At 40.3% G+C, this 24,551-nt stretch overlaps 1 protein-coding gene across 2 annotated transcripts; it reads right to left on the bottom strand.

Annotated features, from left to right (window-relative positions):
• Positions 1–115: 115 nt before the first annotated feature.
• Positions 116–23,356, bottom strand: LOC139630370 (proto-oncogene tyrosine-protein kinase Src-like). Of its 2 annotated transcripts, XM_071493737.1 has the most exons (13): positions 23,211–23,350; positions 13,778–14,059; positions 11,661–11,760; positions 10,553–10,570; positions 9,398–9,496; positions 9,024–9,127; positions 6,280–6,429; positions 6,000–6,155; positions 5,342–5,521; positions 4,368–4,444; positions 4,086–4,239; positions 3,711–3,842; positions 116–3,157 (listed from the first exon to the last, which is right to left on the bottom strand). In XM_071493737.1, the coding sequence occupies exons 2-13, from the start codon at positions 14,049–14,051 to the stop codon at positions 2,949–2,951; spliced, it is 1,653 nt and encodes a 550-aa protein (XP_071349838.1). In that variant the 5' UTR covers positions 14,052–14,059; positions 23,211–23,350; the 3' UTR covers positions 116–2,948. The 2 variants fall into 2 exon arrangements, with proteins under 2 accessions (XP_071349838.1, XP_071349841.1); XM_071493740.1 differs by lacking the exon at positions 10,553–10,570 and having other exon boundaries at positions 23,211–23,356.
• Between the last annotated feature and the right edge of the window lie 1,195 nt (positions 23,357–24,551).

The raw sequence follows: 24,551 nt of genomic DNA on the forward strand, positions 1-24,551 counted from the left end.
TGTCTCACCTCTCTCAACTTGCAGCTTGTGGTGCAGCATTGTCATCGCTATACTCAAAGTGTGATATTTCCAGGTTGAGTGACAGCACACACACCAGCACACACCCTTATCAAAACACATTTGAAATATAATTTATTGCACAACATAAGATCAACATAAAGTGGCACAATACCCATTTCAATCCCGTTACATTAGAACAAAAAAAAAAGAGACAAAAGAAGTCCTTACAAAATGCTCACACCTTCTGTTAATGATCATCGTTTTTGACTTTAGAATAAAATGGCCATAAAATTGCAGGAATGCCAGACTGAAACTGCATAGATTTATAAAAAAAAAAAAAGAAAAAAAAAGACTGAGACACTTCTTTAATATGGCACAGAAAAATCCAATCAGACCTTGGCTACTCATACTTGTCATGAGCCCATCAACTTCCACATTGTCCCAGTGACTGACAGGTGGCTCAATGCGTCAGAACAAAGAGGGTAATTCCCAGCACTGATCATGAACATGTTCTTGAAAATATATGTACCAAGTCGAATTTTTAATTGTCTTTTGCAGATATGGCACACAGAGTATCATTTTATATTAAGTCCAATATTAAAAAAAAAAACAAAAAACAAAAAACATTCCATAAGCTTCATGTACATCAGCGTCTTATGATTAAAAGATTTTGGGAGCAGGCGTGCGTCACTGTAAAAACCTCAGCATGGAGGTGCAATTAAAGATAAAATTATACAGAAACAAATTACATGATAGTCACAGTCATTTGTTTAAGATACTATTTACATCTTTGACCTCATTTTTCAGATGATATAACAACCCAAACTCCCTTGTCATTGTGGTTTCAGAGTCGTCCACATTACTGATTAAATTAGCCGTCATCATTCATCATCAATGGATAATAATTCTGGGGTTTTGGTGGGCATGGGATATCCTCTCTCTTATTGCTGCAAGGCTCATACTTTGATGACTGGTTTCATAGTATTTGTTGGTAATAAGCTATAATCATATCTACTGTTGCTGAATCAACTACGTCATAAACCAAACCACTGTGAAATGTGTGACACTCAACATAAATATCTGCCATTTGAAAGTGGCGTACATGATACAAAACCAACCCTAAAGAGCTACAGTATGTACAGTATGACAGTGAGAACTGGCAGCAGTGGATAAGATATCAAAAAATTTATTATAGGTCGATGGCACAAATGTTCAGAAGTTTGTTTATGATCCCTCCCTCGCCTCACCTAAGCTGAACCTTGAGTAAACATACACATGTTGATGTACATTACAGCATAAATACAAACCCAGCCAATGGTCAAGAGAAGAACGGCACAAAAGCATGCTAACTGGTTTCAAAATCAACTCGTATAGTTAAGCCATAAACACAGTTTTACTGGGGTTACCTGATTAAAGGTTTACAGTTTCATTAGGGCTGCCTGGTTGCATATTTTTATGGTCACAACAGCTGTGAGGTAACAGGTTCATCTGTCCACTCACTAACATGATGTTTACTGGGGAAATGGTGCAGAGTTTCATTGTAACTTTTAAGTAAACAGTTGCCTGTTTAAGAACTAAAACCCCAAGAAAGCCTGTGATAATAAAACAGTATATACATACACAGCAGTAAAGAAATGTGATTTGTTTGGCACAGAACACAGCAGGCTTCTACTCTCAGGGTTTTCCCATCTTGAGCTGAGTTGGATATTAAACAGTAATATGATTTGTTTGGATCAGCATCTTAGTAGGTCACATAAATGTTTGATGACAGTTACCCCGTTGATGCCTCTGAAGAAATGAGCTGGTAACTATTAAAACTGCTCCGTACTGCCACCACAACAGTGCTGATTATTTTCAATGCAACTTTCCAGTTAAATCAAACTCAATCAAAGCGACAAGCATTCAAACACTATCTGCATCAAAATCAGCTTTAATCATTGAGGTTGGATCCAGCAAGCCACAAAGGCAGTTCAGCATTTTTCAAGAAGTACAGCTGGGGAAAAAAAAAAGGATAAACACAAGATAAAGGCCTCAAATTTGAATTGAAATGTCCTAATTTTCAGCATTACAGAACCTGCCTGTAGAGTACATTTACCTGGCACTACCATGGTTCTACAACCTTGCTTATTGATAATCATGGAAATTGTAAAGAGATATCAGGATCTTTTGTCTGCAACTGACCAAAACCTTAAACCCCAGGACGTATACTGTCCAAGTAAACATAAATAAAGATGCAAAGTAGAGTTCCAGAGCTGAGTTATTTGGAGACACTTTGAAGAAGCAGCACTTGAGAAAAGTGGAGGGATACTGAAAGTCAGACAGAGAGAGAAAGAGGAAAGAGGCAGAAGGGAGATAAAGGACATTTTAAGAGAGACAGACTTTCCTTTGGCACCTGAGCCACGGTGGCAGTGCTCTTCTGTGGGCGGAAAAGGTAGCAGACGAGGGTAAAGAGACATGACAGAAGAGGGAAAGAGGGAGGTGTTGCTAAACAGCTCATGCCTGACTGAAATATCCTCCCTTGACCTTCTCTCTTTGACAGGAGGCTGCTTCTTTTCCCTCTTGCTCTGTCTGTGGATCCTGATTTGGTTCCTCCCACATCAGTTGCACCTCTCAAAAACATTTACCCGCAAACGTAGTCCCGCAGTCAAATCCAAATTTGTCCAATAAGAGTTCTCCTCTTACAGCTTTGAACCTCATTCCTATGGGAGAACCTAAACTAAACAGTGAGTGCTTTCAAGCAGGAGGTTCTCCAGGTTCTTCTGCAGCAGTTCCTTAATGGCACAGAGGGGGTTTCCTGTCTCGGTTTTGTTTCCACAGAAGAATCTCAAGTTCCTCCCAGGTGAGTTTCACAGGCTCAGATCCTCTCACAGGCGTTCCTCTGAGGTCGGTTAGTGCAGATCGTTCTGTGTTGAGGCTCTTGACCCTCGGTTTCGGTTCAGTATGTGGTTCTATAGGTTCTCCCCAGGCTGATACTGGGGTTCTGTGGAGGTGAAGTAGTCCTCTAGGAAGCCCTGCAGGTACTCAAATGTAGGCCTCTCCTCTGGGTCCTTCCTCCAGCAGGAAAGCATGAGCTCATGTAAGGAGCTGGGGCATTCGGCCGGGCAGGGCATCCTGTAGCCGCGCTCCACCTGGTCCAGCACCTCACGGTTCACCATTCCTGCCAAAAGGAGCAGGATGTTAGATTTAGGGAAAGAAAGGGCTTCTTCCTCTTATTAAGTTACTTTAATGCAGTAAATCTGATGGATGAAATTAGTTAATTTGCAAAATAATCAATGCTTCATGTTTATCAGTTACATCCCTAAAATACTAAATAATCCATTCAATAATTTATCATTTTTAGGTCTTATGGGCTATCTCATAATCAATTCATCCACTTATCATTTTTGTTTGAAAAATGCCTATCAAAATATCCAACAGCACCGGGTGATCGTTTTGTCTGACTAACAGCCCAAAATCCAAAAATATATAGTCTACAATAACATAAGACAAGAAATAAAACCAAATTCTCACATTTGAGAAGCTGGTCCCAGAATATTCTTACTTGAAAAAAAAAAAAAAAAAAAAAGATTGATTTTCTGTTGATCCACCTTTCAGTTCCTGGACTAATTGTTGTCATCCAACAGGTTCATGTTTTGTCAAAGAAACGCTTGTTTGAGTGGGGAACTGTGTGGGTATTATTATTAGTCTTTGTTGGTTAATGGAGGCTTTACCTGGGTAGGGGACTCTGCCTTTAGTTGCCAGTTCTGTGAGCAGCACACCAAAGGACCAGACGTCTGACTTGATAGTGAAGCGACCGTACAGAGCTGCCTCCGGCGCTGTCCATTTGATTGGGAACTTCGCTCCTAAAGGATCATGGGAATTTAAATAAAAAATAAAAATGTAAATGCAACATACTGTAGAATAAAATAAACATGCTTACATTTGAGAATATGTCTTTCCAATTCCTTAGTTATCATTGTACTTCTCTGTGACTTCTTTAAGAGTCCTTGTTCCAATATCATGTCTGTTTAGATTTTCTCTCATGGAGAAGATCTCCCAAGAAACAAAAGAATAATCTGTTGTGGAAAGTTGTAGTGTGAACTTACCCTGTCTAGCAGTGTACTCATTGTCTTCGATGAGTCTTGCCAGACCAAAGTCAGCCACTTTACACACCAGGTTATCTCCCACCAGGATGTTGGCAGCGCGCAGATCTCTGTGGACATACTTCATCCTCTCCACATAGGCCATGCCCGCAGCAATCTGGATCAAGTGAGGGGAGAGAGATTGTATAGAAATTAAATTAGTAAATATTTATATATTTTTAGTGTGTGAATTCTGGGTGGTTATATGTAACCATAATAATGTGAGTGACCCTTATGTAATTTTACCTGAGCGGCCATGTCTACCAGCTGAGGCAGACGAAGCATCTTTCCTGCTTCCCCTTTAAGGAAGTCCAATAAGCTACCTGTGAACGCAAAACCAAAACTGCAGTACTTAGTAATAAATACAGCTGATACAAATTAACACAAATTAAAATAGGCAAGTAACTGCTAGAACCACTAAGCGCAACATCTAGATGTGTTTTGAACCATTGAAACAATTGTTATAAGATAGTCGTATTGTAGAAAAGACCCTGGCAGTGTAATTGTTGGAGCCAATTAATCACCATAACAACCAGCCCAGACAGCCTGCAGAAATCCCTGTGTCATGCAGAGGGCAGTATCCCCAGTCAGTCACTGTGAGAGGACCTCATCTGAAGAAATCCTTCCAGTTGTGTGAGAAGATGACAAAAAGCCAGTGGACTGTTCAGTTAACTGCCACAGAGCCTGTTATGTGGTTATGTGTATGTTTAGGAGATGGTTTGTGTTAAGATAATTCCTCCTTGCCCGTTTTATTACTTTTGCTCACGTATTAGGAATCAGATTTGTATTTCTTATGTAAATACATCAGCAATAGGGATTACTCTCCTTTTGAAGGCCACACACACACAGTGGCAGACAAAGGGATAATGTAAAAGAGAGTGGAAGACTGTAAGCTATTGTGCCTAGGTTCCTGATATTGTCTTGACCTGACACACTATCGTGTTTAAAAATAATTTAATCCTTACGCGTGAGTACCGATACAACAATCCTTTTTTTGGATAACTTACTTTGGGAAATGTTAACAATTTTCTACAAAACCTATTTTCATTTAACAAAAGAAGTTCAAGTCCTTAAATATTGTTAAATGTTAAAGCAAATAAGACAAATTTCATTTAGGCAAAGAATAGCTTCTGATGCTCACTTTTAGCACTTAACTGACACTGCTACATACATATTTGTTTGGCACCAAAAAAGCACTGAGGCAAGTAGATATCCATTACCTTGGCTCATATATTCTGTCACAATGTAGATAGGTTCCTCAGACACCACAGCGTACAACTGGACCAACTTCTCGTGCCTCAGCTTCTTCATGACCTGTGCTTCCTGAAGAAAGGCCTCGGGAGACATGGTGCCAGGCTTTAGGGTCTTAATGGCTACTCGCGTTGTACCGTTCCATGTACCTGTCAGAAAACACAGCACTTTAAGTTTGGTATATAAACTTTAATAAAGCTCTTGATCTCCTCCTGACATAATGTAGAGTTAAAGGAACAGTTTCAATTTTTGGGAAATACACCAATAATAGTTGGGTTCAGACTTCAAAAACGTGTTAATTAGTGATCTTTAGAGGTGCTAGTCTTATAATTTTTATAACTGTTGGACAGAGCCATTTCCCTGTTTCTAGTCTTTGTGCAGATCTGATTTTAGTCTTTTATTTTATCGACATCAGGTATCAATGTTCCCCTATAAGCCCATTGCTGAAAATATTACACCATCCCTTTAATAAGAAAAGAATTAGCTATAATAGTTTTTACCAGGATTTAATTAATCAGTGCACTTCACGAAAAGAGCAATTCATCCTCATATTTTGTGCATTCACTGCATAACCTGTTTGAGGGATTAATTTAATTAATCTGGGAAGAGGTGGTACGTAGTACTAACCCATCCAGACTTCTCCAAAGCAGCCCTGTCCCAGTTTAAGGTCAAGGCGGAGGGACTCTCGGGGGATCTCCCAGGCGTCTCTGGCCAGTCCCTGGGTCTGAGGTTTGGCCACAGGACACACATCTGTCAAAGCATGGCACAGCCCATCAGAGTGCTCTGAAACAGAGAGGAGAATGAAAGAGGAAGGGCAGGTTAAGCGCAACAGCATTACAAAAAGGTCAACTATCAAAGCTAGTTGCATTTCTTAACTGTTCGAAAAAAGACATGTTTGATGACTCACTGCGGTAGTGGAAGACTAGCTGCTGTAGGCTGGTGAACTGGGTGCGGGAGGTGATGTAAAAACCTCCACTATCCAGCTTCCTGATCTTGTAATGTTTAACATTCAGGCCTTTGGTGTTGTCATAATCCAGCACTGACAGGCAATATGCCCCTGTGAACAGGAAAAGACAACAGACTCTGAACAGGTTAGAACAATAAAACCAGGCGTATCTGGGCCTGTGTGACAGCTGCTCTCTGGAGTTTCCTAGCAGCTGTGCCTGACAAGACTGTATTAGTCCCTTTTAAAGGCCAAAGAAATTCAGCTAAGCCTTTATATCATTGGGTGATGGCCCACTGCTCAGTGAAGTCTGATTTTACCCAGTTTAATGAATTTGTTTTCTGCAGCAACTTCTCAGAAAACTAGATTTCATAAGCATTCAAACAATAAATGTTAAGAGAATATGACATAACAACAAAGCAATAGATTATATAAAATCAGAAAATATCAATAAAAATAAAAACCTTACAGTTGTGAACAGGAATCAAACTTGTAAAAATGTATTTTAAGAAGTTGAGTCAACAGACTGAAAAGACTTAACAAACCTAAGCCCCACAGAGAGGTTGTTCCACAGCAAAGGAAAAAGGAAAAATCAGCTGTCTTTGATCTGGAGTTTTGCTGACTGATGTTCACTATTCTTCCCTCATCAGAAAAGAAAAGCCAGAGCAGTCAAGACACTTCCCACAGATTTAATCCACTGAACTGAGAGTATATCAACTAGAGGTACTTTCACACTATGAATGGACACAACTACAGCAACATTTTACCCATTTCAAGGCATTTTTCTGCTCATCTGTGTAAGATGAAGGCCACAAATACCCAGAAAAAAGGCTTAGATCAGTGGTTGGCAACTGGTGTCCCACAGGCCAAAACTGGCCCGCAAAAAATAATATCTGCTCCACCAGATTTTTTTTATTTTTTTTAATCTTACAATATCAAACTGACAGTCTCACATTAAGCTGTAGCTAATGTCAAAATAGAGAATCTACTCCCACCTGAAGATGCTTATTAGCCTACACTTTTATCCATGCTGAGAGTGAATGACAGACACAAACATCACATCAGGCATCAGCGTACAGCACCAGGTTCTACAATAGATCTCTGTCATAGCAGCAACAATTACCCACAGAATCACTTCCTCTTTAGTGATTTTGTTCACAAAATAAAAGCCCAAGAAAGTTAGGGGTTTTTTGCTGTAATTCTAAGATTTTAGCTTTTAATATGAAAGGTTGTGACAGGAAGTACTGAAGGTTCTGTTGCTTGCTTCACAGACCTCTGAAATAGTGGATATATGATTAAAAAAAAAAAAATTGCCCCGAAGCAAAACTTACTTTCTGACCCCTGAATTAGATGATGGATTTTCACCTCCTAGGATTAGAGATCTAAAGTGGGTCAGGACTTTTGTGCTTCTGTCCTGAGTCCTACAAATGATAAGATGCATCTTGCACAGTCTAACATGGTTTATGCTTTATACATCACATGAGCGACAGACTTCTGCTTATCTGTCAACTGTTAACCTCACATTTGACGTCTAATAAAGAAGGTATTCTGAGGACAGCACACCTCTGGCCAGAACTTCTCCTCCTCTCCCTCTTCTTGTTTCTCCTCCCCTCTGTGTGTTTGTACTGTATGTGAGAGTGAGTGTGTGTGCGCAGCTACAAGTCTCTGTGTTGAAAGAACAGAGACTTATAGCCGGGGGGAAATCCAGCACCCTCCTAGGCTGACCTAGTTCAGGCAGAGTGATTCACCCCTCTCCATTCACAAGCCCCAATCTACTCCACTCAACTTTTTTCACTTTGCACCACAATTCATCTAAAACAACCCCCTAAAGAGTCCACCTACGTCACAGGGACCAGCTCTCGCTCCAGACTTTCAGAGAAAGACGTAAAACTCTTCCACAAGCCCAGAGAACAAAGATTATAGCACCATAGGCCTGTGTGAAAGTTAACAAATGACTTAATTACGAGGTTCTGCCCCTTAATTAAGTCCCTAAAGAGCTACTTATTTCAAAGTAAGATCACATCTGCTGCGTGGAGTAAGCTCCAGGGACACTGAGAAAGTGTCATGACTTCCTCTTAGTGCAAAGTAAAAAGTTCTGGTTTTCATTAAACATGTTTTGTAGAGTTTTCTTTGATATTGCATTCATTTGCTAACAGGCAAAGCGCAATTCAAAAGCTCTGTCTGTTGCTCAGTAACAATCACCGATCATTGTACAACTTGATTAGAGTTGCAACCACTGAAACAATTAATACATTTTCAAAATAGATGAGATTCATTTTTATTTCAGTTGACTAATCTGTTATTCGCTGTAACATAAACTCTATTCTGAGCGACAATCTTCTAATGCACAATTTCATTACTGCATTTTTTTTTTTTTTTTTTTAAGATAAATTGCTTTATCTTGATAAACAGGTAATCATCAAATGAGTATGACATTTTAAAATAATTGTTCATGGTAAAACTTAGTAGACCAGTCTCCAGTATGTTTACATTTAAAAGTAACCTTCTGTACATTGAATAGCTTTGTGAAGCATGTGCTGTCACTTCCTCACCAGCCCATTATGTGTTAGTAACAAGGTGCCATATGTTGAAAACCAAATGTGGCATAATAGATAATTACGACCAGACACTGAGAAAGGCAGTAGAGTTGATAGGACCATCGTTAATGACTGTAGCCTCTGCAATGATGCAAATGTCTGCTCTCTCACCTTTAGTGGTCTCGCTCTCCCTCACCAAGAAGGTTCCTCGTCTGTTCTGTAGGTTCAAAAGCAGCCTCTCCGAGTCACGCCGAGTGATCTTCCCAAAATACCACCTGCCAAAGTGGGCCACGGAGAATAAGATCAGCGACAAGCTACTACTGAGCAACACACACACGCGCGCGCGCACACACACACACACACACACACGCTTTTTCTCTCTTTATATTAGCTCGTAGAACACTGCCTTGTTATGTATGCAACATCATAATGCAAAGAGAGTAAAACTATATTCAGGTTCTGCACTGAAAATGACTTTAATTCTCTGTAGGGAAGAAAAACTGTAAAAGAAACTGCAAGAGTGAAACAAGTAGAGGATAGTGTACTCTTCTGCTTGGATGGAGTCGGACGGAGCCACGTAGTTGCTGGGGATGTAACCACTCTCGCCTGTCGTCAAGGATCGAGCGAGCCACCAGTCCCCTTCTCTGTGACAGAAAGAGAGAGAGACAGACAGTGAGCAAGATAGTCAACAACAAACAGAAACTGACCGAGGCAACCATTAGTATTTCCTGGTTTAATGATCTGCAAGTTTAGACATGGTAGCGGAAGAACTCTTAAAAGATAACTTTGTTGTTATTCTATATTTTTTTATGTCAACAAATCCCATGAAAAGCAAAAATCAACAATAATTGAATACTTACTGACTTCCTTACCCTGTCTATGGCATTCAGTTTCTAGCCAATTGGTTCCTTTTTTAAAAATGAGTCACAAATGCATAGTTTCATTTTTAAAAAGGTTCAGTATTTTTGTAACAGATTTTAGCTTTATTTGTTACACTACACTACTTACTGTATACATTTACCTAGTTAGTAAGTATTTGAAAGAAGAGTATGTTTGATTGACTTAAATTAAGCTACAATGCACTTGTTCATTATAATCAAGGAATAAGTCACCCATTGTAACAGTGTGGATTTAGACAACAACTAAAGACTATGGCACAGAGGAATAAGCCATATCACACACAGACAACACTTATTGGTGGGATCAGTTCATTGACGTTTCTGATCTTTTCATTGGATTTGTTGCTGATAAGAAGACCCCTCTCAATGTTAGAGTATCTAACCACTTAACTTGATCTGCCTGCAGTATATCTGACACAAGCTGAAATTTGACTGAAGACTTATAACGTCCTTTACAAACAGGGGAAGCTCAAAGATTGGGGTTTTACAACACAAATTTCATATCACACCTTAGTGCACAGAGGGATGTGAAGAAAACACAATGTTAGGAAAGGAAACAGACAGACACAAACAACCTTTTATTCCACTTGCAGTCCCTCAGTTTACATTTTAGGCCTTTAACTGTATATCCAGACCGATGTGTTACCTATCAAGTAAATTAGAACACCAAATCTCTATCTCTAATATTTACTAATTCACTGCAGTTACACTATGAGCTTGACCATACAAATCCGTGCAGCGGCGAAGGGACTGTGAACAAAACGTTGCGTGAGATTTTTTATTGCATTGAGTATTACTGACCTGAAGCTGTACTTTTTCCTAGGAGAAACCATGAAGCATGAGAAAGAAAGAGAGGGGGGAGAGATAACAGACACAGCAGACACATCAAAACAAAGCAAAGAGACACAGCAAGGCAAGCAGCACAGCACAGACAGATAGCAGAGGAGCTGGATATGCTGTGGGACTACACAGTGGGGCTGCACGAACCGCAGGGTTTTTAAAGTTTTAAAGTTCCACTTTCCATTTCTTTGCAGTTTGTAATTTTTTTTTTTTTTTTACACAATTCTACGATAGAAGTATCTCTAATGTACTTTCCATTAATTATCAAATGCTCATATCATGTAGGATTTCTGGATTCACTTTATAGTCTCACAGATATAGCCTCACTGCTTCCAATTCATTATTTACATAAAAAAATTTATATAAAGACTTTCATGCACCAAGTAGTGCTTGTAATGTGGCTGATGTACTGTTTCATTGTCCAGTATTAATTAAGAATGAATTCATTATATTTTCAGCCCTGCTATGTAGTGCCAGACTATATATAAAGGACAGCAGACCATGGCAGGAAGTTATGGAAAGAGTGTGTAGAAAAAGACAAAAAAACACCACTATCCTGATTTCAAACACCTGTGTGAAAATTATGCTCCAGATGCTTTCACTTGGAAATAGCTTTTAAATAAACATATAATTTTTCTCTTCCTACTCATGAAATCTACATTCTGTTCCTTCTAAGGGAATCCCACCACAGCACAGACAGAAATCAACATGTGCTGATATCCAACAGGAAAACACATTTTTTAGGTGTTATCTGTGTAGAGGAAAGGAATGCAAGTGTACATCTTGCTGTAGCAGGCTCTCTACAAAGGTTCTCAAAGATTACGATGATGACAGTTGCCCTGTGAATGTGTTTGCAAAGTGCCATTCTGCTCTGCTTTAGTCAACAGATGGGGAGTATCAGACTCTGCTGTCTGGATCGCTTCACAGTTACTGACTCCCACTGTGTTCATTCACACACACGATGTGCACGCTAACGCTCACATGTGCGTCAACAAATCTGTTCATTTTGATTTTTATGAAGTTGTGGCATCAAAGAGAGAGAGAGAGAGACAGATGACTCGATTCTTACGTGTTGTTGACAATTTGCAGCCTGTCGCCTTTCCTAAAGGTCAGATCAGATGCTGTCCGTGACTCATAGTCATACAGCGCAACAAATGTAGTGACACCTCCTGCAAGAAACAACACAGTTACACGCCCACACGCCCACACACACACACACACACACATATGGAAATATGTATTTAGGGAACAATGTAATTTAAGACGATGCTACTTCCCTTTACGCCCCCTTCACATTAACTTCCACAATCTAACTTCCATAATGCAAGTCTGCCCCATGATAATAATTTGCTCTATCCACTGTAAAGCTATAAATCCATTTTGCCTTCACTCCATATCTGTATAAAACAATTTGTCAAGGCCAAATGAGAAATATCGACATTCAGACTGCTTGTGACCGATCGTCCATGAAGGACAAAGCCATCATGCGAATGGTTTTCTATTTTCTGTGTAGCGCTCTACACCTTCCTGTTAATGAACCTGTGATCTAAACCTGGGAACTCTCCAGTTAATCATTGATCAGGTCATTAGATGCACGGCAGGAGGAGGCAGCCAGCAGAATCTCTCCTGATAACCAGCAGCCCCGCTGCTGCCTGGATGGTGCAACATTAACCTAACCATCTGGCTGGTCTAGACACATTACAGCTCAATGTCAAGTAAGATCTGGACAGTGTGACACAATGAGATTCAAAGTCAAAAACAAGGTTTGAAGTGTGTCTGACAGTAGATGGTGGGAAAAGGAAACAGCTTTCAGTTATTTTTCTGTACAAATGTGGGACTGTGCCTGAGACCACTTTCCCACTGGTTTCAGACTCTTGGACCTCACTTTTTTTTAACGTTTTTGATTTCCAACTGAAAGCAAGTCTCAGACTGGGGTTGACTTAGAGATAAGTCAGAGATAAGTGCTTTAGTTCTAATTTGTTGCTCACATTTAAAGAAGGACTTTGGTAAATTAGGGAATTCAAGTAAAAATTAATGTACATTTTGGGAATATACTTTCACAGCAAGAGTTAGATAAGATGACTGATAACACATCTGGAAGCTGGAGTGAGGAAATCGCTAGCTTAGCTCATCACAAAGACTGGAAACAGGAAAACCACCTAGCCTGTCCCAAAGGTTAAAAGAAGAGATTTAGCTCCTGGTAAATATATTGTTGTTACACTTTGGTTTTTGCATGGATTACACAAATAAGATAAAGCATGATGAGCTATAGAGATTTTCCAGACTCAATGCTAAACTAACTGGTTGCTGGCTGCAGCTTCATATTTGCCAAACAGACAAGGGAGCAGAATAAAACTTCTCATCTAACTCTTCGTATGAAAGCAAATAAATGGAACTGTTGCTTTAAAGTAGTAAACTTCAAGATTTTCATTTAAATTAATGTTACTATAGCCAAATGAGTTAACACAATGATGGTTGAGCATATGGCCCCCTGATGAAAGTATTGCAATATTTATATATTTGCAGGATAAGGAACTTTGTGTCTGTGACATTCCTGTAAAAAATGCTCTCTGAAGTTGTTGCCAAGCAAAAGCTGGTGAAAAACAAATTATGGGATAATTACAGGAAATGCAGCGTGTTTGTCAGTGAGCTTCGTACTTAAAACTATTGTTCATCAAAAGTGCGTCTACAAAATGACAGAGATGACAATTATGTGTCATGTTTTTACAGCAGATCAGTTTGAAATTCTCAGAGAGTAATGGAACAAGAAGGAACAGCAGCAGCGAGCTGTTAGCTGCAGAGCTGCAGGTGACAGGCTGCACACCTCCAACTTCTCAGAAAGGTAGCCAGCTCGTTTCACTGTTCCCTGCTGTTCACAGACTCATGCTGCGTGCAGCATAAAATCTGATCACAGTTGCTCATAGTGATGGAAAAAGGTCAATTATTTCCTGTAATATCAAACCGCATTTGTTGTTACCACCAGTAACTACAGGTGTTGCCAAAGTCAGGACTGAAATCTTTGAGACTGTAACTTTAAACAGAGATGTTGATGAAAATGAATCTGGGATACTATTTGAAATGTCAAACTTCATTCATGTCAAATCTCATTAATAGCATAATTTCACTGAACAGTTTTCTGTAGTGATGAACATATCCAAAATTTACAAATCTCACAATGTTTCCTACCTGACAGAGGTCCTCTCTGAGGAGAGGTGATGGTGCCTGTGTGATCCACCCCTCCAAAAAGAGCCAACTCAGGAGTGTTTGTTGGAGCGTGCTGGTGCTGCCCTTGAGGCACCCGCCTGCCTGTCCCAACTGCAGGGCTCCTGTCTGGGGTTTGGGTCTGCTGGGCGGGGCCCAGATGGTGGAAGTGCCCGCTGTCCGAGCCTGTGCCGATCGTGCCATCCAAGCTCATGGAGCGCTGGCCCGGCTCCTTGGGCTTGCTCTTGCCTGCCCCCATGTGCAGACCTGGGTCGAGAGCCAGTGATGAGTAAGAATGCAGTACTTTAAGTCCCAGGGGATAAAAACATGGCCTCTACTGGGCTGTTACCACCTTTGCGCTGTTACACGCCAAAGAGGACTGAAATGATTAGTCAACTGACAGAACAACAATCGACTGATTGATTAAATTATCACTTTTTTTCTCCATCATTTTCCTTCCATTTAAGTATCTTTGAATTTTGAACTGCTGACTGGACAAAACAAGACATTTAGAGACATCACTGTGGTGGGCATCTTACCCTCTTTTCTTTCAAGTCACTGATTCATCATAAAAATAATCAACAGAATAAGATAATAATTAATGAAAATAATCATTAGTTGCAGGCCCAATTAAATACTTTTTGGAATTTTTTATAGCAAAACCACAAGTTTTACAATTGAAAAATTGTCAAATTTTTCTGAGTGATGCATTTTCTGTATTAACTTTCTTGCAAGTTAAAAGTGGTTGTAGACTGTGTAAAACCCACACGTCTACTGTAATTCAAGCTACGTAGTGTGGCTTACAGGTGGGCATTTGCATGTCAGACTACTTTTAAACTCTTATTCATATTCAAATTGAATTTGACACACACATATCTTGTTTCGTGTGGACAAATGTCAACCCCCAGAAAAAAGACTTGAATATGAACTACTGTTTTAAGGCATCCTGACAGGACATGAAAGCTGTTAAAAAACACAACCTCCATTTCATTCAGGAATGGCATCTGAACCTGTTTCAGTTACTATTCATTGTCCTCTCTTAACCAAAGCAATGTGTCCTGTGAGCCTCACATTCACGTTTGCTTTCCTAATCCACCTTAGACCATCTTTGGAGCGGCTCCATGTTCAGTTAGAACCATTTAGCATGCAAATAAACTGAGAACAGGACACCTTGAAACGGTCAACACACATACATTCAAGGTCATTCCTATCTGTTGATTCAATCTGTTCTGAGTCAATAAGCATCTACAAGGAAAACAAAGCTTCAAACAAAAGAGCGTTACTACTGGTGAATTGACAAGGACAGAAACTGTTTTGCCTTTTACAGGTTATTACTGGACCCTGCCGCTTCTCCTTTCCATCCTGATGTCGAATACATCTATTATGGCCTATGATAAATTCAACAAGTCAAGAATGCACTGTCATCATGAGCACAGACAAAGGCAAACATGCTCAGACAGTCAAATGTAGCCACAGAAAGCTTGAGTGCCGTGTTCACGGACCAAACCCAATCCTACCCCCCTCAAGGCACTGTAGAGTGACTCAATGTGAGACTGGCTATTTCAGGCCAGCTGAAACAGAGACAGTCATACACTCATGAAAAAGCCTTGTTCCTTTGAGAATAGAGGCACTCTCAGTTCCAGACAGTGTATGCGCCATGTGTAGGCGTGCGTGCGCGTGTGTATGTGTGTGTGTGTTTACGTGCGTGAGCAGCTGTTCCTTAGTCTATGGGAAACAAAGCTCTATCGCACACTAACACTCAACCACAGTTGTGTCTAACATCCTTTTTCCAACACATGACTGTATCCGTGTAAGTGTTTCCATCGCAATTGTGGGAGTCTGACAGACAGGACAGAGAGGGTTATTAACAGACAAGGAGAAAGGAACTGGCAGTGGCTGCAAAGAGAGTGTGTAGGTGGTTGTTGTACACTGCATGGACAGCTGAGGCTTAGTGGGTGTTTTAAGTGTAATGTGCAAGCAGAACATAATTACACAAGTATGGGAGCCCTCAAAGACACAGAAGGATCCCACTGTGGAGAAGTGTGGGCACGTCAGCTACAGAGTGTGTGCGTGAATGTGCACGAGCATGAGCGATTCCAGGCACACATGTACAGTCATGCAAGCTTTGATTCAACTCCTGCCAGGATGTAATCTGGCGCACTGGGGGGTTAACGTATCCCATGGTGCAACACTGAGTCACACAGAGATGGGCCTATAGGTCTGCAGAAGAAGATGGACAGGACTGTGAATTGTGTGACCAGGAAAGTGCTGAATTTAGTTGGCTAGTCTGGATGTCAGTGATGGATTCTATGGCTGGCTGCTGCCGCCTCATACATCCATCAGCTCATTCACGAACAGGGAAAACCCAGAGATGAAAGGAAGAAAATATGAGAAAAGTGGGATGGATTGCAGTCCTAGCTAATTTTAAGCAGTAATGGAGGCACTTATGCAACAGATATATTTAGCAGCCCACGCAGATGATATATGCAAACAAACAGAAACTCGAGGTGCTTGAATATGAGGGTAAACTGCTGTATCTTCAAACAGCCAATGCTACTTAAAAACTTGACTGGTGATGTGTATTTTTAGATGGAATTTACCTTTAAACATCAAACTGCAGCATCTTCATGTGCAGTTCTACAAATATCATATAGATAGCTGATAGCTTAGCTTACTGAATGTCAAGTTGCTTCAGATTGACTTGAAGCTTCAGCTTTTCTCATCCTGACTCCTGCCATCACTGGGCCACAGCTTGCTACTGAACTACAGTGCTGATTTACCAAATCAAAGTCCATAGTAGAAGTACAGTGCTTAAGGGTAGATTAAAATGGCAAAGAAGATGCTGCAAAGCATCAACATATCTAACTATGGTTATGGATATGATGATAACGTAGATACATGGTTGGATATGTATTGCAGAATAATTGAGCATCTATACCTGTGAATTCAAAACAAGTAATATAACTAAACCCTACAGAAGCGTCACTGCATCTATAGACGAACAGATATATGAATGTGTGGAAATAATACGATAGTAGTGTTGTGATCCAAGGAAGTCATAGCACAGGGCCCACTACAAAGCCAACAGGAAATTTAACATCTGTGTCAAAACTGGTTGTGTTTATTGCTACTACTCTGCTAATATGAAATACTATTACAAACTTAAGTTGAGTTTCTGTATGCATCTGTATGTATGATTTAAAGTCAAGCTGTCTGCAAAAAGAGAGCTTGTCAGACACAGTCAGCCACAGAGTCCATTACTGACATCCAGACTAGCCCACTAAATTCAGTAGTTTCTTTCCTATTTTAACTTTTGGGTTGATGATATATTTCATTACAAATCCATCCATTATCTATTATCTATACCGCTTATCTGAACCGGGTTGCAGGTTGAGCCAATCCCAGCAGACAGCGCGGGGTACACCCTGAACAGGTCGGCAGTCTATCACAGAGCTGATGTATACACAACCATTCACGCTCACATTCACATTAGGGCAATTTATTTATTTTTTTGGGCATTTTTTGCCTTTATTGACAGGACAGTAGAGAGTGACAGGAAAGGGGCAGAGAGAGAGGGGGAAGAGTCAGAAAGAGTCGGACCGGTCAGGAGTCGAACCGGCGCTCGCCTGCTGAGAGCATCCGCTCATGTGGTACGCGCCCTAACCATTCCGCCCCATTGGGCCGCCCATTATGGGCAATTTTGACTCACCAATAAACCTAACGTGCGTCTTTGGAGGAAGCCAGAATACCTTCTTGCTGTGAGCCGATAGCGCTAACCACTGCACCACCATGCACCACAAATCAGTATAGATAATTACTGGCTGAACAATTAATTGAAATATTATCATAATCGCAATATGGCTAAATGCAATATTCAAATCACAGGAGCTGCAAATTTTTTGATGAAGGTAAAATGTGTCACAACGTACCATTATAAATGAAGTATTGTGGTGCTACAGAGAGGCCCCGGTTGAAAAATCATTTTCTCCAGACATAAAGCAACACCGAAATCGTGACTTATATTGCATTCATAATATGTCAGAATAATCGCAATATGATTTCTTTTTGCATATTGTTCAGTCCTAATTCATCATTGATTATTCTGCCAGTTACTTACTTAATTTACGAATTGTTTTGTCTGTAAAACATCAGAAAACTGTCAAAAATGCGATCACAATTTCCTAAAAGCCCAAAGTAATGTCTTCAAATGTCTTGTATTGTCCAAAAAATAATCCATAGCCCAAAATGTTCAATCTACTTTAAGACCGAGAAAAGCAGCAAATTCTTATACCAAATAAAACTAATATTTAATATTTATTTCAATATAACTAATAAAAATAACTCATAAGAACTTACTCTTCTTTGACTCATTGATTAATTAACTAACCTCTGCATGCTCTATATATTATACAGACAGTGGCAAGTGCAAAGTAGAACCGAACATTTCAACCCTGATCCTCCGGTTGAAGGAAAGTCAATTGAAAAATGACTAATCATAAAGTTAAGGCTCACGCTGATGACTCGAGGTAATGATCCTTGACCACTACTGCAAACGTATCCCAATACAGTGATGGCAGAATTCATGTCCTTTGAGAGTCACAGTGCGCGCAGTCTCCAACACTTACCACAGGCTCTATCCAGGACGCTGCACACACCAGAGAACCCCTGAAAGCCTCAGAGCCTGCATATGTAAACAACAGAGCTAGCACTGTAACTGAGCCTCACGCCTTTTCCTAATATGGTGTCAGTGTGCCCTAATAGCAAGAAGTGCTAACATGTGGCTCTTTCCAACATTGTTAATGGAGGAGAATGAATAAGAGAAGTATATGGGACAGATAAAGATCCCAAAGGCAAAGAATTTGAATCTGTAAAGTCTGAAAGGTAGAGGGAAAGGAAAAATATAAAGATGGGAAAAAAACATGATGAAGAGGAGATTTCAATTGCTTGTGAGTTTTTCCACCCAAAAGGAGCACGGAGGAATGTGGGAGAACCAGATTGCACCACACTGCTACGACTGCCAGAGACTGCAACAAGAACAGGCACCTGAGCAGTGGGAGGGCGGGATGGGAGGAAGGACGCGAGGAGGGAGATGAGGAGGAAGATTGGGTGAGGTGGGGTGGGGTGGGGATGGGTGGGGATGGGTGGGGATGGGGGGGTGGGGGGGGTGGGTAACAAAGAAGCTCTATTTTTCTGGTTTCCCAGGACACAAATCAAAATATTATTTCAAAAGAGACTCTTGTTGCTTTGCATCTGGCATTATGATATATTAAAAATCACTGCTTGCGTTTTAAATCAAAATGAACAGATTTACTGTCTGACTGTGTTGGTGCATGTGTGTATGAATGTTAAAAGTGTTTTCTCCTTGCAATTATTTCTAAATGTCTCTTATTTCTCTTAATCTAAAGCTGTAGGAGATGTATTTCTGGTACAAAAGGTGTCGTAAAAATATGGTTTAATAATGTGATACTGTGTGACTGGTTGTGTTGTGAGAAAGGAGATTTTAAGGATTAGATAGGATTCATGGCAAACAGAGGCTTTGTTCAAAGGCTGTTCTCTGAGTGGTCTTTACCTCTGAACCTCAATGGAGTTCAAGAGCCCTTCAATATTAGCAGTGCACTCATCACTAACCTCTGTCTTTCTCACAGTGTCGGCGTTGATTGAGTCTTATAAAATCTATAAAATTGTCTCGGCACATGAAGTGAATACTGGGTGTAGTAGGAAATACTGGAGAGAAAGGGGGGAAGCTAAGGAAGCGAGCCCAGGTGCCTGAAAGGAATGTAAGATAATAAAGCAGGCAAGTCTCAACACCTTTCAGGTAAAGTAACTGCATCACATCAGGCCAATATTTTTCATTACGTGTCATTTCAATTCAATTCAATTCAATTCAGTTCAATTTTATTTGTATAGCGCCAAATCATAATATACATTATCTCAAGGCACTTTACAGGGTAAGGTCAAGACCTTACTTTGTTGCAGAGAAAAATCCAACAGTTCCCACAAAGAGCAAGCGCTTGGCGACAGGGGGGAGGAAAAACTCCCTTTTAACAGGAAGAAACCTCCAAAAGAACCAGGCTCAGGGTGGGCGGCCGTCTGCCTCGACCGGTTGGGTCGTTTGTACATGTAGCATTTGTACATGCTCTCCAATCTGCCTTGGAAAATGGGATAAACCACAGCCACTTTAATTTCGAATCCCATTTCCTGAATTAAAGGAAAGGTTCACATTCTTTAAAGTCTGTGTTAACACAACACTAATATGCTTGTATGTATACCTAAACAGTTTTTGATCACTGTAATTGTCCGTCCTGTCCATACAGGCCAAAGAGAGATCCCCTTTTATTGTGATTCCAATGCTGTGATGGGGATCAAAGTCCATAGTCCTCACTAACTGTAAGAATAGGTTTTGTAGTTCAGCCAAACTAAAGCTCCACCAAGGAGGTTATGTTTTCACCCATATCTGTTTATTTGTCAGCAGGATTATGCAAAAAGTACTGAACTGATTTGCAGTTAAATCTTTTTTTTTCTTTTTTTTTTTGAAGTCTGGTGTATGTTGTTTGACACTGGCCTTGGTGGAAGTCTGCGCTCTCTGGGTGTCCTTGATTTAGTCTTTGTCTGAGTTTGTCAAAACAAGTGGGTATCTTCCAAAGTTACAGTTATTTTGGCACCAAATTCCCTTGAGGATGAGGATTTTGTCTTTTTCAGGAGCAAACATGGACAGGAATGACCAAACGTTAGAATTATGTAAGTGTGACTTGAGACTTGAAAAATTATTAATCTATCCTCTGAATGTTGTTGTGCTCCAATGCATAGCACCTTTACCTTGGGTCTATCTCTTATCTATGAAGAAAACTAAGTTGCTGATTTCTAATTTCATCATATAATACAAACTGAATGAACCATCAGCCTTGATTAAGTTCTGTACCGTAAATGCAGCAATTTGTTGCAGCAATCAGATACCTAACGATACCTTAAGATGCTGTTTCAATGTTTCATGTTTAAGTTCAACTCAGATTTGAGGAGAATGTTGTAGTATTAGTAAAAGTTCCCACCCATGATTTTGCTCAGGTTTCTTTCTCATGTTTCCTCTGCCTGATCCAACATTTGTACTCCTCCATCTGAAGCTGAGCACACTAGCTGTACATTTCTGGTCTGGCACATAAGCACATTTGGCCATGACAAACCTCACTGAATCACAACAGACGGTAGCAGTTGCCACTGTGCTCCAGAGAGTGACGGAGCTCGAGCCAATGTTTCAGTCGAATGGGAAAATTACAGTTTGCTCAAGGGAGGGGGGAAGGGGGGGAGGAGCAATGATGGTTCCCTCAAGATCAAAATGAGAGGAAATGGGCACATTAGCGTCACTGTCTTATTCTGCTACATGCTGCATGATAACATGAAACAGAGCAGTCCACATACATGTATAATACACAGATCATCTATATATAGCCTGCGTAGGAGAGACTGAACTAGCAGTTGATTTAAGGGCCAAAGAAAAGACAAGGAAGTCACTTAACTATCAAGTCTTGTTCCATTTGAGTACTGTCAGTGCCTGAATAAAACATTCTCTGTTGTCTTTTCCCAATATCTTTTCTAAACCCCACACACCCTTTAGAGAGTCTCAGCCTGTGCCCAGCTATCCCGTCTCATGTACCCTCTTCCTCAGTGACAAGCGCACAGAGGACACATGAGAGGAAGAAAAAGAGGAGGGAGAGAAGGGGACTGTGGCATTCAGCTGATAAAATCCACTTCCGTTTTCTGTCCATCTTTAACTGGTGGCTCTGGAAGCAAGTGATCCAAGGTATGAGAAATGGCTGTTACAGAATGATTAATTCTACAAAGGAGGGCAAAGGGTGGGGAAGGAGGACACAGTAGCTGTTTCATGTCAGAGGTACTACACTCTTAGAAAGACATTAGAAATTCATGGGCTTTTGTTAATGACGGCATGTAATCTCAATATAATTTACAGACAGCCTTTGTGATTTACAGGATATTGAAATAAATTTAGGTTTTTGTTTGTTCTTTTCCAAGAGATGTATATGTTCTAAGTTGGACCCTGTTTTACAATTAAAGCCAAGAAGAGCTGCAACAATTAGGTGTTTAATCAATAGGTGGATCAACAGAAAAAAATGATCACCAGCAATTTTAATAAACCATTAACTGCTTTAGATATATTTCGGTTAGAAATGGGAATATTTTCGTACTTTTATGGTACTACATTCAACATGTCACCTTGAGATCCGTTAACCTATTTTTCAGTATCTGCTAACTTTTTATAAATTAAACAATTAATCGAGACAACACTTGGTAGATTAAATCAATAATGGCAATAGTCTTTAGTTAGTAGCCCTAAGATCAACATCAGTCTTTTACTGCCCAGTGAAAGGGAACATTGTGTATGTTAACCCACTATACAGTCTCTCAGCTTGAAAAACATAATTTGAGAGGAAGTCATTTTAAGAACCACTTTCAACCAGGAATTTGGATGTTTTTGTCTCATGCCTTGTTGGCCTCATGTTTATCAGATGTGCCTAGCATATTATTGTATACATGCATGCCCAGTATAAGAACCCAATGTTCAGTTTTCCCATGTTTAATGTGTCTCAATCATAGCAAACCTGAATCCCCTGCCATATGGAAATTAGCTGGAACATGTCCAAAGCCCAAAACCAACTGTAAATAGATTAACCACATAATTAAAATTCTATTTCCACGGGATTAAACACCAGTTGTTGTCAGCAAAGCTGCTTTCAAAGAAACAAGGGGTGGGGTGGTAGCTGCCTACAGGAGTAGCAGCTGTCAAGATGATAACGTCTTTGCAACGGGGAATACATTTTTAGAAAATGAATTAAAAAAAACCTCCACAGTCCGTGTTTGCCAAACTGATTAGGCACGTAAACAGGGATTTATGAATGGGAACAGGGATAAAAGGCGACAATGCTGCTGTGGCTGTCGTAGGCTTCGGCTCACATACAGCGCATATGCGGCCTGATGAATCAAAACAGGTGCTGTTACAGCTCCATTTTGAATTTCGATGGATTGTTGGCTTTATTTTCTTTGCGCAATCGATTTACCACGTCTTCCCTGAGTATATTTGCTCTTGACTAAGATTAAAAAAAAAAAACTGCACATTTGAACATGTTTTGCATTTTGTGTAGGGTCTAGGAAATCGTCAACAACATAGCCCTGGCACAGACTGAGTGGCACTGAGCAAATGTGCGAGCAATACTGACTGAATGGCCTGTGCAACAATGAAATACAAGTCAATGTGAGGAGAAGGAGAGAGAGGGGGGGTATCAGACGCTGTGTGTAAAACATCCGTATGAAATAAAAATGCGCAGCAACAAACCAAAACCTCTCATGGTGATCCTGAAAGAAATCCAATTGTCTCGCATTGAAACGTCTCAAGCTTTGATCAACTCACCTTTGACGCGTCTTGAGATTCAGCCCAGAAATCAGAGACGCGCAGCGAGGAACCGTGTTAAATCCGTGTGGCTGTCCTCATTAGAGAAATAATAACGGAAGCTGATGGCCAGTTGATGTGGAAACCTCGGTCCGGCCACGAATCCCATTTAGCGAATTTCGGCAGAATAGCAGGAGGAGGAGGAGGAGGAGGAGGAGGTCATGACGGGGACTGCCTTCAGGAGCAGAGGGCACAGCTGCCGGGCGGCTGCGGTGGGCCGGACAAGCACCAAAACCTTAGGGTGAAGTAGTCTGCTCAGCTGGGAAGAGTCGACGGCCCGGTGAATTCGTGCGACGAAGCAGAAGCGGTGTTGTGTGAAGAAGACATGCCTCGTAAGGGGAAAACACGGGATAGTGCATCACTGACGAAACGCCGGAGTGCAAATGTGACGAGCCTGGATTTTACGCTTCTTACGCAGCTACGGTGGAAAGCAGATTCACGTCGTGTTGCGGAACTCGACGCCGAAGTAGCTCAAGTCACCGAGGCGTTGGCAGGCACGACTACACTCCAGTTTAGCTTCTCTAAAAAAATAAAAAAAATAAAAATAAATCATCTAGAGTCACGATCGACTAAATTGTTAAATGTAATTACTACAACACGGCACAAACATTTACTAAAAAACAACTGCCTCATTTCACCTCATTTAGTGGCTAAGTCGGTTGCTAGGCGACACGCACTTAGTCGTTACTAACAGTTTTGGGTTGGCGCATTAATATTAATCACAACTGAGTTTTGGAACTATTTGCCGGGAACTATTTACCCTAACCCTAACCCTTAAGAAATAATTAATGTTACTAATTATTATTAGTGATATTATTAATAATACTATTATCATGGTTCGTATTGTTCGAGTAAAATGTTAAGGTGTATATAGGAGCAGTGTGAATTAGGGTAGCAACTAACGATTATTTTATTATCGATCAGGCTAAATTGTCGATTATTTTTTTGATTGAAAATATCAAAAAATAATGAAAAAACTAAAAACGTCCATTAGATTTCCAGAGTCCACCCCCAAAATATTCAGTTTACGATAATATTGTAAAACAGAGAAAGCAGCAAATCCTTACAATGGAGAAACTGAAATAAGTTGATCAGAATATAACTAAAATGGTTAACAAAATTGTTGTTGATTAGTTTTTTCTCTGGATTGACTTATAGTTGCAGCTCAAATACCAATTTATATTACAAAACCATTAGTTCGTTGTAAATCCCATAAACAAATCTTAGTTCTTTTTCAGTGTTGAATTGTGACACGTACTTTCCATATTAGAGCCAGATGTGAAATATGGCTTTTTGAGGCCT

The sequence above is a fragment of the Trachinotus anak genome, unplaced genomic scaffold, assembly GCF_046630095.1.
Source record: "Trachinotus anak isolate AG129_WGS33_773 ecotype Australia unplaced genomic scaffold, CSIRO_AGI_Tana_v1 ptg000013l, whole genome shotgun sequence".
In the NCBI taxonomy this organism is placed as follows: Eukaryota; Metazoa; Chordata; class Actinopteri; order Carangiformes; family Carangidae; genus Trachinotus; species Trachinotus anak.

Excerpts from the sequence above, each read along its gene's own strand:
- LOC139630370 (XM_071493737.1), bottom strand. The coding sequence starts at position 14,051 with ATGGGGGCAGGCAAGAGCAAGCCCAAGGAGCCGGGCCAGCGCTCCATG. Across the intron at positions 9,128-9,397 it reads GACTCCATCCAAGCAGAAGA|GTGGTATTTTGGGAAGATCA; the intron begins GTACACTATCCT and ends CCACTTTGGCAG. Across the intron at positions 5,522-5,999 it reads CTTTGGAGAAGTCTGGATGG|GTACATGGAACGGTACAACG; the intron begins GTTAGTACTACG and ends GTTTTCTGACAG.